We start from the raw sequence: 17,280 nt of genomic DNA, 5'->3' as shown, positions 1-17,280 counted from the left end.
GGAGCGGCAGATTGAGGGGGGTATTGAAAGCCAGACTGCCTGTAGGATGCGGCTGCCAGGTTCCTTCCAATTCCTGACTGATTAGTGACAAATAACATACATTTAACATGAATGTTGAAAATTAGGTAATGTTCATAAATAACTGATGTACCAGGATATTCAGAATATGTGATATTCAGAATACCTGATAATTGACTTCTAGGTGGGGGTTTTACATTTCAATGAATGTATTAAATTTGCTGTTCAATGATATGTTCAAATAAAAAAACGTTTTTCAAAAAATGAATTTGATTGATTGAAAGATACAGCATGGAAACAGGCTTTTTGGCCCAACAAGTCAACGCCCGTTCACACTAATTCGATGTTATTCCACTTTTGCTTCCACGCCCTACATTCTCGGTACGATCAACTTAAAACTTTGTACATCTTTGGGGAAGCCGGTGGAGAATCTGTGGAATTCATTGCCACAGATGGTTGGGGAGGCCAAGGCTGTTGGGTATTTTTAAAGCCGAGATTGACAGATACTTGATTAGTAAGGGTATTGTAGATCAGTGCATGTTCCCTTAACCATAGTGACCTCCCCATTACTAACCACTCCCCATTGTCTCCAGTATAATTGTAGTGTCCCCACCTCTAGCTCGCTCTCTAGCTCCAGTGATGACCACGGACAGCTACAGCCTAGTGTTAACTCTCAGTTAATAAACAGTTACAGTAAAAAGACTTGTGTGTGCAGTAAGTCATTTTACAGGTATTAAATGTAATGGGGAGAAGGCAGGAGAAGAGGGTTGAGAAGGAAAGATAGATCTGCCATGATTGAATGGTGGAGGAAACCTGATGGGCTGAATGGCTTAATTGTGCTCCTATGATTTGTGAACTTATGAAACCACATGGTGACAGGGAGAATGCGCAAACTCTGCACAGACAACACCTGAGATCAGGATCGGACCCAGTCTCTGGCACTGTTTGGAAACCTCTTGTGCTGGGATCAATCTCAGCACGTACACAACATTTGATTAAAGCAATAAGCAGACCTTGTACTCATATCACGTTTTAACAACTCTAGATACCACCTTAAAACAGTTCACTGCCGATGAATTATTTTGATATCCTAATGAAAGTTATCTAACACATTTACTCTTATCTCACTAATCTGCTGAGTATTTCTAACCTTTTACTTTGCTTTAGATTTTTTTCAAGTGCAGTGTTCTGGGTTTGAAACATTTTTGAATGTAAAACACTTTAAATTATTATAAAGGAGTTTGTAATTCTTCTATTTACGTTTTTAAGTCGCAAAATTTGTAGAGCAATTAGGCCTATGCAGAATTAATAAGATGACAGAGCAAAATTTGTTTCTATGACAAGGTAGGGGAAATCTTCATTTTTACAGACAAGGTGCAATCAATTTATGAAAAATATCCCCTGTGCCACTAGATGGCCAGAATCTGCACTACAATTTGGTAATGGCCACTGAGAGCCACCAAGGAGAAACTTGTGAGTGATATCACAGTGACAAGCACTGTGGACACTTCTCTATAGATAACACAGTCAGGCTTGTTGGTTTTCTTGGAGTTGGCCATGATTATGTCATCTTCAAGGTGTCTGTGACCGAAGCTCTTTGTTGTTGAGCATGGGTGCAGCCTGCTCCGAAGGCCTTGTTATATGTTTAGCTAATGGCTGGCTGCTTCATCTTCTTGTAGGTCAAGAGTATTGGCAAGGCTGGACTGAACAGACGACTGTGGGATGGAGTCAAGGTTACTCGGAGACACAATCGCAACTGGGAGTCTTTAAAATGATCCTTTCAGTGGGCATTGACCACCAATTTGTCCTCGATAAGTTCACCTCTGCTCCTGTCTCCCAGTGGGGGAGGGCCTTGAGTATTTGGGCCATAGATAGTCTTGACAGCACTGCAGAACTTAACTGCATGTTAAACTGCTGAGCCTCCAGCACTCTCTCCATCCACCATTAAGCCATATCTCTGGAGGCCTGACACAAAACGTCCGAACCCGATACTTTGCATGGAGTTCTATCACAGGAAGAGATTAGCATGATGACGAAGGAAAAGATTCAAGGATATGCACAAAATCTCTCTAAAAATAATGCTGCGCTTCCACTGACTCCTGGGAATCCTGGCCCCTGACCAGTCCACATGGAGATGAAGGATTCAGTGCGGAATTTAAAAGCTTTAGTCAAATCACTGGGAACACAGAGAAGCCCTGTAAAATGTAATGGGGCTTGGGTAGCAAGGCAGCTCCTGCCCCATTCATGGAAGTGTCTGCGCTTCCCACTTCATCCTCATCAGTCACCTCAGAACCCACAGAATCACTCTGGAAGCGTGTTATTCTTGATCCCAAGCAGATGCATAATAAGGAGACTTAGGGAATCATACATCACAGAAACAAGCGCGTTAGCCAAACTTGCCCATGCTGACCAAGCTGCCCCATCTACACTCGTAGTCCCAAATGTCCACATTTGGCCCATATCCCTCTAAACCTTTCCTGTCCATGTACCTGTTCAAATGTCTTTTACATGTTATGATAGTATGTGCCTCAACTATCTCCTCTGCCAAAGACACAAAATGCTGGAGTAACTCAGCGGGACAGACAACATCTCTGGAGAGAAGGAATGGGCGACGTTGACCCACTCCTTCTCTCCAGAGATGCTGCCTGTCCCACTGATGTTACTCCAGCAATCTGTGTCTATCTCTGGTTTATACTAGCATTTGCAGTTCCTTCCTATACATACCTCCTCTACCAGCTCATTCTATATACCCACCACCATCTGCGTGAAAAGGTTGCGCTGTTAATTATATATAATTAATATTTTTTAAATGTGAAGGACCTTGATTTATGAATGTTCCCTTTCCTTTCCCCAACATATGTGCCTTAGTTCCTGTGTGTAGTCCTCTGCTGTTTCTCATGGGGTTATCTCTGACAGATCTGAAATAATTCTCAAAGGTACTGTACAACAAAATCATTTTGACCTCTCGTGGCCTGCCAGTAGGAACGAATGACTTGCAGATAGGAAAATTTCTGAACTGTGAACTCCAGTATTTCTGGAGTGAAACGTTATTGGCAGCCAGCATAAAGTTATTTTGATCTTCAGAAATAGAAAGATTTTCAAGGTGCCCTGAAACTGAATGATATATAAAGCTGACTAGTACACCACCAACACAAGGAAGACTAATGCACAGTCATTGACAACCTTTCAGTAGACCTCTTCGTAATAATAGTGTCACTTTCCTCAGCTATGATTCCATGTTAACTCATTAACAGCATTTCTGCAATAGGGTCTGGTGTTCCTGTTCATTGCTTAACGCGCAGATGGAAAAAAAATCAGATTGATGTCACGCATGTCAAAGGAAACCTTTGTGGATTTTAACATCGTTCTACGTGTTTCTGCCGAGGCCAACAAATGATTGGGATGGTTTCCCCGGTATTATGACTCGCCATGAACAGGAACACCAGACCCTATTGCAGAAAAACTATGTTTCTATGCAACAACTCACCCATCAAAAGTTCCGTGACTCCAGTGAAATTAATTAGAATTTCGGGGCTGCAGAACTGGAGACTTAGAAAAATTCAAGCTATTCTCTGAACAATTATTTAATAATATGGTTTAATATTTTAGATGGGGCTTCAACCTTTTCACAGTGTTATTCCTTTTAATTATTTACTTCCATAATGTCTCACCTAAAAACTGTTAATATCAATTATAAAGAAGTTCCATATGTAGCTCTGCATGTTGTCAAGGCCTGACTGGATGTTTCGGTGGGGGGCCTATGTACTCTGCCACCCAATGTCCAGTCATCACCTGGAGATCAGGAGATGGGAGGTTTAGTTTTTAGTTTAGAGATGCAACATGGAAACAGGCCCTTCAGCCCACTGAGTCCGCACCAACCAGCGATCCCCGCACACTAACACTATCCCACACACACCAGGGACAATATTACATTCATATTAAGCCAATTAACCTACAAACCTGTACGTCTTTGGATTGTGGGAGGGAACCGAAAATCTCGGAGAAAACCCATGCAGGTCACGGAGATAATGTAAAACTCCGTATAGACAAGCAACCGTAGTCAGGATCGAACCTAGTGCTGTAAGGCAGCAACTCTACTGCTGTGCCACCATGCCGCCTTAAATGGCTTTGAGGCGGGGCGGGGGGAATAAAGCTATCCCTCCAAACCCAGCACAGGTAAGCACATTCATGCAGGGTTACGAGTGACATACTGGTCCAACAAGATCTGACCTGAAAATTTCACACAAATGACAAAATAGACATTTAGTTAAAACAGCAAAACCATACATATCACAATGTTAGTGTTAATAACTGGGGCAGTGTCATAGTCGGCTCAATTGGTCCACAATATTCACCACATTTCATCATACAAGTTATTCCTTATACCTGACATATTTACCAAGCTTATCCTTGAATTTGTTGAAGAATTTTCATCCTGAAACATTATCTCTGTTCCTCTTTCCACACAGCATTATAGAACAAACATAGAACTTAGAACAGTACAAAAGATCGACACAAAATGCTGGAGTAACTCAGTGGACAGGCAGCATCTCTGGATCGAAGGAATGCGTGACATTTCGGGTCAAGAGTCTGATGTAGGGTCTCGACCCGAAACGTCACCCATTCCTTCTATCCAGAGATGCTGCCTGTTCCACTGAGTTACTCCAGCATTTTATGTACATCTCCAGTTTAAACCAGCATCTGCAGTTTCTTTCTACACATAGAATAATACAGCACAGGAATAGGCCTTTCAGCCCACCATGCCTTTGCCAACCATGATACTAAGCTAAACTATAGGTCTATATCCCTTCATTTTCTGCCTGTTCACGAGTGTCTAAATGCCTTTTAAACTTCACTATTATATCTGCTTCCAAAACCTCTTCTGACAGTATGTTCTAGGCAGCATTCTCTAGGCCTTTTCCACTCATGGGAAAAGTCTCTATCTATTTTACCTATGTCTCACATAATTGTATATGCTATCAGGACTCTCTTCAGCTTCCAACAGAAACCCGTCTCAGTTTATCCAACCTTTCTTTATCTTTCCCAAACCCATCCCTCCTTTTGATACTTCCATGGGCAGTTTCATTAGCTGTTGGAAAACATTTGGGATTGAAAATACATAGTTCACAGGGAGTTTACTAAATATGCATACCAATACAGGGCCAAAGGATTTAAATGTGTTTTTGTTTCCTCTTGATAAAAATAAGCCATAGTCAGCAGATAGTTCAGTTTGCAATTGGCAACTGGACAAATAATTCGCGAAACTGGAAAATAACCCCACTTCAGAAGTATTTCTTTAGCTGTAAAATATCCAGAAATGTTCACATGATATGGTCATAAAAAGTACTTAAGAAGGAGGGTTTTTGGACTTTCCTTTAACTTAATGTTGGCCAAATATGGATCATATTGTTAGTGTAATTAAAAATGCCAAACCATATTGCTTCAAACTAGACAATTTAGTCCTAAGTATGAAGTCTGCCATTGATGTATGTATTAATATAGCTGTGGCTCAATTGGAAGCACTCTCATTGCTGAGTCAGAAGGTTGTGGTTTTGCCTCAGGGCAGGGAAATTGTCACAGCACATCATTCCATCAGCCGAGAAGGTTGTTGGCTGCAACCTTCCCCCCCATCGACGAACTAACACTGCAAGGGCCAGGAAGATTCAAGATTCAAGAGAGTTTATTGTCATGTGTCCCAGATAGGACAATGAAATTCTTGCTTTGCTTCAGCACAACAGAATATAGTAGGCATGAAGAGAGCGGGTAAGATCATCTCTGACCACTCTCACCCTATCAACAAACTCTTTGAAGCACTTCCCTCTGGAAGGCGACTCCGGACTGTCAAAGCCGCCACAGCCAGACATAATAACAAGCTGTTTTTCCATGAGCAGCAGCTCTACTCTACAGCCAAAAGTCTGCAGCCTCCTTGTGCTCTAGTATTTTATTTCATTCTTCACATGTTTAAATTATAATGTTTGATATTTAATTGTCTACTGTATATCGTGTTGTTATTTGCGAGCAAAGCACCAAGGCAAATTCCTTGTATGCTTACGTACTTGGTTAATAAGATTTATTCCGTTCAATTCAATTCAATTCAGTTATAGTCGGTCTCCAGTGTGGTAAAAAGGAAATACTTCACATTTGGGAATACTATTTTTTGTACCAGACATTTAACTCAGGCTGTTTCATGGTGGATTTTGACATTTCCATGGTGCTATTCACAAAAGCAGGGGCATTATTCCCAAAATCTTGCACAATATTCCTTTCTCCATCAATGTCACTAAATTGCCTGATCATTGTCATTTTGCTGTCAGTGGGAACTTGCTATGAGCAAACTGGCCATGATAATCCTTACATCAATAAGGTGACTAGTCTTCAAAAAGTACACCAGTGCATGTGTAGCCCTTCAAGTCACCCTTAAAGGGCAATATTTAAATACAAGTATTTTTGTCACCATGCTGAGGAAGCCCTACGAAATAGACACAAAGTGCTGGAGTAACTCTGCGGGGCAGGCAGCTGGAGGTTACCTGACCACCGTCTGCAGTCTCTTGTTTCCACATCTTGACTGCTTTCTCCAGAGATGCTGTCTGACCTGCTGAGATACTCCAGCACTTTGTGCCCTTTTCTGTACTTCTAATCCCTACATTATGGTGTACAGTGAATAAGTTTCATAAAATGTGAACCAGTGCTCGAATATGCTTTACACCCATTTCCTATCCCCAAGTCACTCATTCCTTCTACTCTTTCCCCTCCCCCTTGTCCCATTCCACATATCCCTCTTTCTGGTTTTACATTTCAGCCATATTCTTCTGACACCCCGTTGGCTCCAGTTCACCTCTAACCTTTGTTACTTTCTCCACCCACCTGCTATTCAACACCACCCCCACCCCCCTCAACTACATGCCAGGCTTTTATCTGTCACACCTCTCTTTTCCAGCTTTCTTCTCCCTCCCCCCACCCACAATCAGTCTGAAGAAGGGTCCTGACCTGAAATGTCACAGGTCCATTTCCCTCCAGAGATGCTGCTTGACCAGCTGAGTTCCTCTAGCACTTAGAATCATAGCATCATTGCATGATACAGTTTGGAAACAGGTCCTTCGGCCCAACTTGCCCACACCAGCCAACATGTCCCAGCTACACTAGTCCAACCTGCCCGCGTTTGTTCCATATCCCTCCAAACCTGTCCTATCCTTATACTGTCTAACTGTTTCTTAAATGTTGGGATAGTCCCTGCCTCAACTACCTCCTTTGGTAGCTTGTTCCATACACCCTCCACCCTTTGTGTGTGAAAAAGTTACCTCTCAGATTCCTATTCAATCATTTCCCCTTCACCTTGAACCTATGTCCTCTGGTCCTCGATTCCCCTCTTGTTTGCATACCCAACGTATTCTCATGATTTCATACACCTCTATAAGATCAACCCTCATCCTGCACTCCAAGGAATAGAGTCCCAGCCTCAATCTCTCCCTTTCGCTCAGACTACTCAACCTCTCCCTATAGCTCAGACGTTATGTTTTCCTCAGGATTCCAGCATCTGCAGTTCCTTGTGGCTCTTTAATGTTTCTGCTATGGACGTGTCTGTAGTTGCTACACTCCTGGGGGTTTCACTATCAAACCAATCCCAACAGCATTCCAATCCCAGCACATTACTAAAGTGGGAAGGGCTGGCGCACCTTGCGCGGTGTTTTAACACAGAAGCCACCCATTCCGACCGATCAACAAGTTTGATCGCAGCGTGGAAGCAAACTAGCAAATGCCCCTTTCCCTTACACCGTGTCCCCCGGGTGTGTTGTACCTGCTGTTGTGCCGCTGTCCGCGATGAGCAGGAGGAAGACGGCGCTCAGTAGAGAGAGGAGCATGTTGCGGGTGACACGGTCGCTGCCTGAGTTTGCAGCCTCGGCTTGTTTCTGACGGCTCGCCGACGATCCGTTTCTGCTCTCCAAAGTTTTCTTAAATAAGCTCCCACCTACTTCCGGCAGCGGGATGACTCCGTTTAGCTGGAATCCCACCTACTTGTGCGTCCCACCAGAAGTTATCTCACCCTGTGATGGACTGTGACACCCAAGCCATGACATACTTTGCTGCTGTTTTATACCGGGGTCAAAAAGTCAGTCAGGCGTTGTGCAAACAGCAGACTTCCTTCTCGAGAAATCACCACAGACATGCAACTTTATATTCGAGAACATTTATTATTGGCTTCAAGATCAGGGTCCTTTGTATTGGTTGACAAAGTATGACAACAGTGTGGAGCAAAGATCTTATGTGGAGGGAGTAGGTCCACATGCCCGGCCTTTCAAGCTCATGTATCTTCTCCCAGAAAGAAAAAAAAACAATGTCCAGGGTGACAGGCATCTTTGAGCAACCGAGCAGAGAATTGCCTGAGAAGATTGGACATCATTCATGAGAATCTTCTGGAAGTGAAAGGCCTGGATATAGTGAATGTATTGTGGATGTTTCCACTAGTGGAAGAGTCTGGGACCACAGACCATAGCCTCAGAATAAAAGTATGTACCTTTAGAAAGGAGATGTGGAGGAATTTATTTGGTCAGAAGATGGTAAATCTGTGGAATTCATTGCCACACTTGGCTGTGCAGGCCAAGTCAATGGATATTTTTAAGGCGGAGGTTGACAGTTTCTTAATTAGTACGGGTGTCAGGGGTTATGGGGAGAAGGCAGGAAAATGGGGTTGTGAGGGAAAGATAGATCAGCCATGACTGAATGGCGGAGTAGACTTGATGGGCTGAATGGCCTAATTCTGCCCCTACAACTTATGAAGTTCTACGGATGCACTATCAGAAATATGTGATTTGGTGGTAATTTCTTCCCATTTCACCACGGGCCCAGCACTTCCATCCAGTCCATCTTCATGATGCATTGCATCAGGAGGGTTGAGTGTATCAGCAAGGATGCCCATGGCTGAACCAGTCCTGAACCAATCATCTATTTACCCCCCCCCCCCTTCCAGAGGTGCAGCCATGTGTTATTACTGTTAATTTTACCTCATTTGGTTATCCTGTTATTTCACTCTAGTACGTGTTTTACATTCCTATAGATTGCACTGCAATCCGTTTTGCATTCATTGTTTATAGTAAGCCTTTGTTTTAACACTCATCTTTAGAATGGAAGATAGACACAAAATGCTGTAGTTATGCCCCTGTCCCACTAAGGAAACCTGAATGGAAACCGTTTGCACCCCACCCAAGGCTTCCGTGCAGTTCCCGGAGGTTTTTGTCAGTCTCCCTACCTGCTTCCACTACCTGCAACCTCCGGCAACCACCTCCAACCTCTGGGAACCGCACGGAAACCTTGGGTGGGGCGCAAAGTCTCCAGAGGTTTCCGTTCAGGTTTCCCAAGTGGGACAGGGGCTTTACTCAACAGGCCAGGCAGCATCTCTGGATAGAAGGAATGGGTGACTTTTTGGATCAAGATTCTTCTTCAGATTATTAGTCTTTATAATGGACTTTGGTTATAGTTGAGGGACATACCGACGGCTGCCCACACCTTCCTCGCATCACCTGCTCCTCCCCGGCTCACAGCGCCTCGCCTGCTGCCTACAGCACTGGCTGCCCAGGCCAGCCCCTCTTCCAAGCCCCACCTTCTTTCACCACCGCTAACCCACACACTTCCTCGGCCGCTGCCAGGCCACATCTGCCGCCGCCGACCCTCACCTGAACTCCGGCCCACGCAGGTCACAAATGTTGATTCACGTTTCTCTCTCACATCGGTTGTTTCGACAATAATCGACCAGGCACCGGGGTTGCTTTAAACGTACGTTTATTGAGCAGGAGTCTTCACACAGGTTACAACCTGGCAAAGAGTCAAGCTGCCTGCCCTTAATTGCAAGGCTCTTTATATGTTAATGCCACCGTTTAGCACCTCCCACATTCCCCCGATCAAAGAACCGACACGTACGAAGAATACAGGAAACCAAGTATGTACATATAAGGGGATGATAGAGGAACCACACATAATCTCAGACCAGTACATCCCTTAGTCTTCCTGGCAAGGGGGGGAGGTTGTGTATTCCTCAATCTTGTCAGACTGGGCCTGTGATCCTTTATTCATGACTACGCAGTAACTGCAAGACATTGTGTATTCCCTCCTAACAGCCTGTTCCAGCAAGCCTGGTCAGCAGCCATCTTATGTCCTTTGTTTCAGTCTACCTGGCCAACCATTTTGTCTTACAGAACAATCTTATAGCATTGATTCAGAATTTCTATTCATCATTCCCCCCTTTTGCCATTCTTATGGCAACACTCATAGTCCATTTAAAAGTCCCATTCGCCGAATAGCTCGTTGTGTGCCTGGATGAATAAATTGGAGTTTTCTCGTTCCCCTCTCTTTTCCCGTTTGTTCCATCCGAGTTCAGTCTTTGTCCACTTCCAGCCGAAACCGATTAACCCTGCAGTGGTCGCCACACATATTAATGCCACGAAGACCCTCATCTCAACGATTTATTTCGTATCTGTGAAGACAAGGGAGGGAAAAAGAAAAGAACGTGCAATTTCATAGCAAAATTAATTTGTGCACTGCTTCCCATGGACTGGATCCCCCTCCCTGACCTCGACCTCCCCCCTTTGCTTGGTGTCACCAACCACTTTGCAATGGTGCAAATGCACCCATGCCGATCGTCCTTCTACCTTTACCGCGGTGGGGGTTGTGAGGAGAACCTGGAAGGGGCCCAACTATCGAGGAGAAAGGGTGTCCTTATGAACCCAATTCTTAATCAACACATAAGAACCCGGGGTGATCCGTCCATTAACGGGAAACTCTATGTCGCCCACATAAGCGGCCTTGACCTCCCCATGAATCTCACGCAGGGCCCTTGTAAGGGCAAGGACGTAAGAGACCATCTCCTCCGTCATGTGATGCAATGTCATTGTGGCCGGGATAATGTCTGTCCAGGGGGTGCGCAGAGGTCGGCCATAGATGATCTCTGCAGGAGCCAACCTTGTCTTCCCTGCTGGAAGGACTCTGATCAGAAACAAAGCACAGGCAACATTTTAACCCAGGTGGAGCCTGATTGGTCCACCAGCTTGGCAAGCTTGGTCTTCAGGGTCTGGTTCAAGTGTTCCACCATTCCTGCAGCCTGTGGGCGATAAGCACAATGTAGCCGCTGGGTCACGCCCAGCTGTCGGTACAATTCTTTATTGATAGCGGCAATAAAGTGAGGGCCGTTATACTAACTGATGGTGTTTGGAACCCCAAAGCGAGGAACAACCTGCCGTAATAAAATCGACACCACTGTAGAGGCAGTGCAATCAGTGGTTGGAAAGGCTTCAATCTACCTAGAAAACACATCAACAATAACAAGCACATGTTTATAACACTGACACTTAGGCAAATCAATAAAATCCATCTGTAAGGTTTCAAACGGAGCAGTAGGTAATGGAGTACGACCCGTCTGGCAGACAACTCCTTTACCAGGGTTGTGTGTAGCACAGGTGAGGCACAGTGCACTAGTTTGGGCTGCCAAAACCTTAAGTCGAGGATGCCACCATGCCCGTAAGAGAGCATCTACTAGCAAGGTGGCCCCACAGTGAGTGGCTAGATGTAGGCAATCAACGACCCAGGTCGCTAACTGGTCTGTCATACAAGTCTGTCCGGCCGGCGTGAGCCACAATCCGGAGTCAGCCTTCCGACAGCCCAGCTGCTCCCATTCCATTATAACATTAGCAGAGGCGTCCCCCTGTAAGAGCAATGCATCATTTATGGTTGGCATAGGTTTCTCAGATTCAGACGAGCCCATATAAAGGCTTTTCACCTGCCTCGTCATACTACCCATCACTTTAAATCTACCGCGTGAAGCACACTTAGCCGCATCATCAGCCAACCTGTTACCAATTTGGACCGGGGAATCTCCTGTCGTGTGGGCAGCACATTTGATTACGGCTACCGCAGAGGGCAGGAGGATACACAAGACTGGCAACGGGGGCAGGCTGGTTCAACGGGGGTGCCCAACGGACTCCCCAGTGATAATCCTCTACCTCCTCCTCGTCGTCACCTCCAAAATCTATGCCAGCCACCGACTTACGTAAGTCTTTATCTACCTTGGCCTTATTTTGTCTCTCTCTCTCCTGACGATCCTTACTTTCCTTAGCATGCCTGCATTCCTGTTTTAATACTGTCACTGACTTCTCCTGACCCCCTCGGTCAGGGGTATTCCTAGTTTCAAGGCATTACTCTGCCAACTGGCCGTTAAAGACCATGCCTTTTCTTTGTTACAATGATCGATCCACAACTGAATGGCCTTTTTATATATATTTTTTTTCATCCGTTCTCCATATTACACTTTGGGCTCTTGATAACACACTCATAACCCCCTTCAGGCCATTCATCCTTCCCCAGTTTATGAATGAGTCCTCCCGACATACGCCTAAAGGTCTCCTCCATTTCTGGATGCAAGAAACATAGCTGATGTAATGGCCGGTCTGGGTGACAACTGGTGTCCATACCATTACCCATTTTTAAACTTATACTATTACACACAATATTTCAGGGTTAACCGTGAGTCCTTGGTTCCACTGTATCTCACTCGGTCACTTCAATTCCTGACCTTCGTGTGGAGGATTTCCTCTCTTAACAACCAGTCTAAGGCGGACTTTCTGTGAGATACGGAGGTACCTTGGTCTCGGCTAACACTCAATACTTGCTAACTCTTTCAGGGTTAACCTAGAGCCCTTGGTTCCTCCGTATCTCACTCAGTCACTTTGAAGTGGACTTTCTGTGAGATATGGGGGTACCTTGGTCTCAGTTAACGTCTCAATACTAGTTAACTTTATTACACAAATATCACAACAAAATTTCAGGGTTAACCGTGATTCCTTGGTTCCGCCGTATCTCACTCGGCCACTTTAAAGCGGACTTTCTGTGAGATATGGGGGTACCTTGGTCTCGGCTAACACTCAATACTTGCTAACTCTTTCAGGGTTAACCTAGAGCCCTTGGTTCCTCCGTATCTCACTCGGCCACTTTAAAGTGGACTTTCTGTGAGATATGGGGGTACCTTGGTCTCAGTTAACGTCTCAATACTAGTTAACTTTATTACACAAATATCACAACAACATTTCAGGGTTAACCGTGAGTCCTTGGTTCCGCCATATCTCACTCGGCCACTTTAAAGCGGACTTTCTGTGAGATATGGGGGTACCTTGGTCTCGGTTAACACTCAATACTTGTTAACTCTTTCAGGGTTAACCTAGAGTCCTTGGTTCCGCCGTATCTCACTCGGCCACTTTAAAGTGGACTTTCTGTGAGATATGGGGGTACCTTGGTCTCAGTTAACTTCCTATACACAGTGCACTCCTCTTATATACCGTCTACGGTCCCCCTCTACGGGGTATTTTATCCGCTCGATCAGACTAGGACAATCCTCGAGACGGCCCTATCCCCGTGCCCACAACCGGAATGTTCGGATGTCGTCCCACCAACTGACGCAAGTCAGCGAATTACCCTGCTACGCCGGGATACGAGGAAGGACCAAGAGGAGATTTAACTAAATCTACTCACTTGGCTGCGCACCCTTCACATCGATCTCGTCGCCCAGTGGATTCACTCGCCGGCTCGATCAGTCGCTGGTTGACATCCCACTTCTGACACCAAATGTTGATTCACGTTTCTCTCTCACATCGGTTGTTTCGACAATAATCGACCAGGCACCGGGGTTGCTTTAAACGTACGTTTATTGAGCAGGAGTCTTCACACAGGTTACAACCTGGCAAAGAGTCAAGCTGCCTGCTCTTAATTGCAAGGCTCTTTATATGTTAATGCCACCGTTTAGCACCTCCCACATTCCCCCGATCAAAGAACCGACACGTACGAAGAATACAGGAAACCAAGTATGTACATATAAGGGGATGAAAGAGGAACCACACATAATCTCAGACCAGTACATCCCTTAGTCTTCCTGGCAAGGGGGGGGTTGTGTATTCCTCAATCTTGTCAGACTGGGCCTGTGATCCTTTATTCATGACTACGCAGTAACTGCAAGACATTGTGTATTCCCTCCTAACAGCCTGTTCCAGCAAGCCTGGTCAGCAGCCATCTTATGTCCTTTGTTTCAGTCTACCTGGCCAACCATTTTGTCTTACAGAACAATCTTATAGCATTGATTCAGAATTTCTATTCATCACAACCATTGACTCCACCAACCTTCTCTACTCCAGCACATCAACTCACCTGGACACCCAGCTCAATTCTGGATCAAATGTAATACTGACACCTCCGATTTACCCTTCTCCCTCTCAAATTGTAGATTAAAACTTATCATATTATGGTCACTACTTCTTTTTTTTCTTTTGTTCTTTTTATCTTTTTTGTATGGCTTTGTAAACATTTGATTAGTGTTCAAATAATTTGGTGTACATATAGTGGCTGGTGTACATATGGTGTACATATAACTGCTAAATTTGTATAAGATAATTACAAGCAGTTGAATAAGGGGTGGGAATTAATAAGCTTTGGCTTCTTCCTGCTCCTTTTCAGACACATATGATTTCATTTATTTATAGATATTGTTTATGATACTTTATAAATATTTTTGTTTTGTTTTTTGTATGCTGTTTCACATTTGCTTTTTATTCTTTTATTCCGTTCGAAATAAAAAATCAAAAAAAATCCGGTTCATTGCACAACACTAAATCCAGAATTGCCTTCTCCCCAGTAGGCTCCAATACAAACTGCTCTAAGAATCCATCACGGAGGCACTCCACAAACTCCCTTTCTTGTGGTCCCGTACCAACCTGATTTTCCCAGTCTACTTGCATGTTGAAATCTCCCAATAACAACCGGATCTTTACCTTTACGACATGCCAATTTTAACTCTTGATTCAACTTGCACCCTATATCCAGGCTACTGTATGGGGACCTGTAGATACGTCCCATTAGGGTTTTTTTACCCTTACAATTCCTCAGTTCTATCCATACTGGCTCTGCATCTCCTGATTCTATGTCATCGCTCTCAAGGGACTGAATTTCATTCCTCACCAACATGGCTACCCCACCCCTTCTGCCCACCTGCTTGTATTTTCGATAGGAAGTATACCCTTGAATATTCAGTTCCCAGCCCTGGTCCTCTTGCAGCCATGTCTCTGTAATTCTCTCAACATCATACCTGCCAATTTCTAACTGAGCCTCAAGCTCATCCACTTTATTTCTTATCAATATTGGACACCATCTGTTATAACGAGGGTTTACTGATTTGTAATATCTATCATTACTGTTTACTCAATGAGTTTCATGCGAACAAGGAATGTCATTGCACCCTGCTGTAAATATGGCATTATCTAGTCTGAATCTGAAAGATGTATACATTTGTCCACCTTGTGTAAACTCTGAATCACTGCTCTTGTACTTGGAATGGGTGGTGTATCCCTATCCGACATGCATTTTCCCCAAATTTCTGATTATAGTAATAAAATACTTATGTGGGAAAATTTATAGCCTAGCAGACGTTTTAAGGAAATTGTAAAGTAATTTAATCTCATTTTGTCCCTTAGGGATGGTTCCAGTCAGTCTTGTTTCATCTTTCAGGAACATTTTGATTTTTGATAATTTATACACTCTATATAGAAAAAATAATGAATGAATCAGTAAATCTACATTTTGTAAGATAAAACATAGTATTCACACTTGAATTTGTTCCTTGGTGATTATTGATGACGAAGGATGACGTAATAAAGGAAATGATAAAATACGTTCTGAAATGCATATGATCTCATATTAGTCATATGATCTTTTGGGAACATGGGTGTAGGAGCAGGATTAGGGTTGTCAGCGGTTCCGATCTGCTCCATCATCCAAACACAGTTACCCTTCATCATGTAATAATGGGCACAGCAGGCTGCACTTGGAGTATAGCTTGCCATTCTGATCACCACATTATAGGAACAACGTGACTGCTTTGTAGCGTGCAAAAGTGATTCACCAAGATGTTACCTGGATTGGAGGGTTTCTGTTATAGGGAGGGATTACATGGGCTGCATTTGTTTTCCCTGGAGTAAAGGAGGTTGAGGGGTGATCTGCCAGAGGAATATAAAATTATGAGAGACATAGACAAGGTGATAGTCAGAATTTATATCCTATGGTAGTTGTATTAAAAACAAGTTGGAATCAGTGAAGGTGAGAGGTAGGCATTTTAAAGGGGATTAGAACGGTAGGCTTTTAATGCAAGTGTGGCTGATATTTGGAAAATGCTGCCAGAAGAAGGGGTGCAATCAGATATAATTACTACATTATAGGGGGACTTAAACTGACACTTAAATAATCTAGGTTCAATTCAATTACGTTTATTGCCACGTGTACCGAGGTACAGTAAAAAGCTTTTGTTGCATGCTAACCAGGTATAGAGGGAAATTTACATAATATGAGCAAGTGGATTTGTATAGAAAGGCAAAAAAGGTTAGCAAGGCTGAAGTGTCACTTTTTATCTGCTGGACAATACTATGACTATGAAGTGATGTTAAGCTACCTGATATGTAATTCCCAATTTATCCTCTTTCTTTTAAAAAAATCACCACCCTGCAATATGTGATAACTGTCCCAGTGAGAAAGGCATCTGCTGTTTCCATGGCCACTTTCATTAGTACTCTATGATATAGATTATCATGCCCTGGGGTTTTATTAGTATTCAGTCCTATTAATTTTTTTACCATTATTTCTCTAGCACTAAACCTCACCTAGAGGGTTATTTGTATCCTTTATGATGACAGAATCATTTAATTTTTCTGTATTTTTTGTTCCCAGTTATAATTTCCCTCTTTCTGGTTGTTAGGGACAGACATAGTCTTCACCAATTTTTTTTCTCCACAAATGAATTGAAGATTTTTTTTTAAATAATTTATTTTACATAAGCTTACTCTCATAATCTGTCTTCCTTTAATCAATATTTTGTCTTATTTTATTGAATTCTAAACTACTTCCCATCCTCAGTCCTGTTCTGTGAGCCATTGAATCAATTTTGTATCAGATGGAAATAAATTATTGGTATCTCCTGTATAATTTCTTTAAATATTTCCATTACGTATTAGCTGTCAACCGATTCTGTAAAGGGCCCAGGACCCGAGTTTCTGATTCTACTCGCTTCAATCTTCACCTTTAATGAAGAATTCTATCGTCATGTTGTAATCTTTGTTGTTTTCTTCTCCCAGCTAACAATGATCTATTCTACAGTTTCCTTGATCCCTATTCCCTTTGTCCTATTTTTACACCCTACACTTCCTTATCTATGTATCTCCCTCTCCCCTGACATCAGTCTGAAGAAGG

General features: G+C 43.5%; 1 protein-coding gene across 1 annotated transcript in view; it reads right to left on the bottom strand.

The window, feature by feature from the left end:
* Positions 1-8,087, bottom strand: part of LOC129698670 (carboxypeptidase inhibitor SmCI-like) — a 43,363-nt gene extending 35,276 nt beyond the window's left edge. The window contains exon 1 of the mRNA XM_055637823.1: positions 7,814-8,087. Coding sequence (XP_055493798.1) covers positions 7,814-7,877 — 64 coding nt within the window. The 5' untranslated portion in view covers positions 7,878-8,087. The remainder of the gene's footprint in view (positions 1-7,813) is intronic.
* Between the last annotated feature and the right edge of the window lie 9,193 nt (positions 8,088-17,280).

This window comes from Leucoraja erinacea, chromosome 7 (genome assembly GCF_028641065.1).
Source record: "Leucoraja erinacea ecotype New England chromosome 7, Leri_hhj_1, whole genome shotgun sequence".
NCBI lineage: Eukaryota > Metazoa > Chordata > Chondrichthyes > Rajiformes > Rajidae > Leucoraja > Leucoraja erinaceus.
Note: the sequence above shows the minus strand (reverse complement) of the source record. Positions and strands in the feature narration are given on the sequence as shown.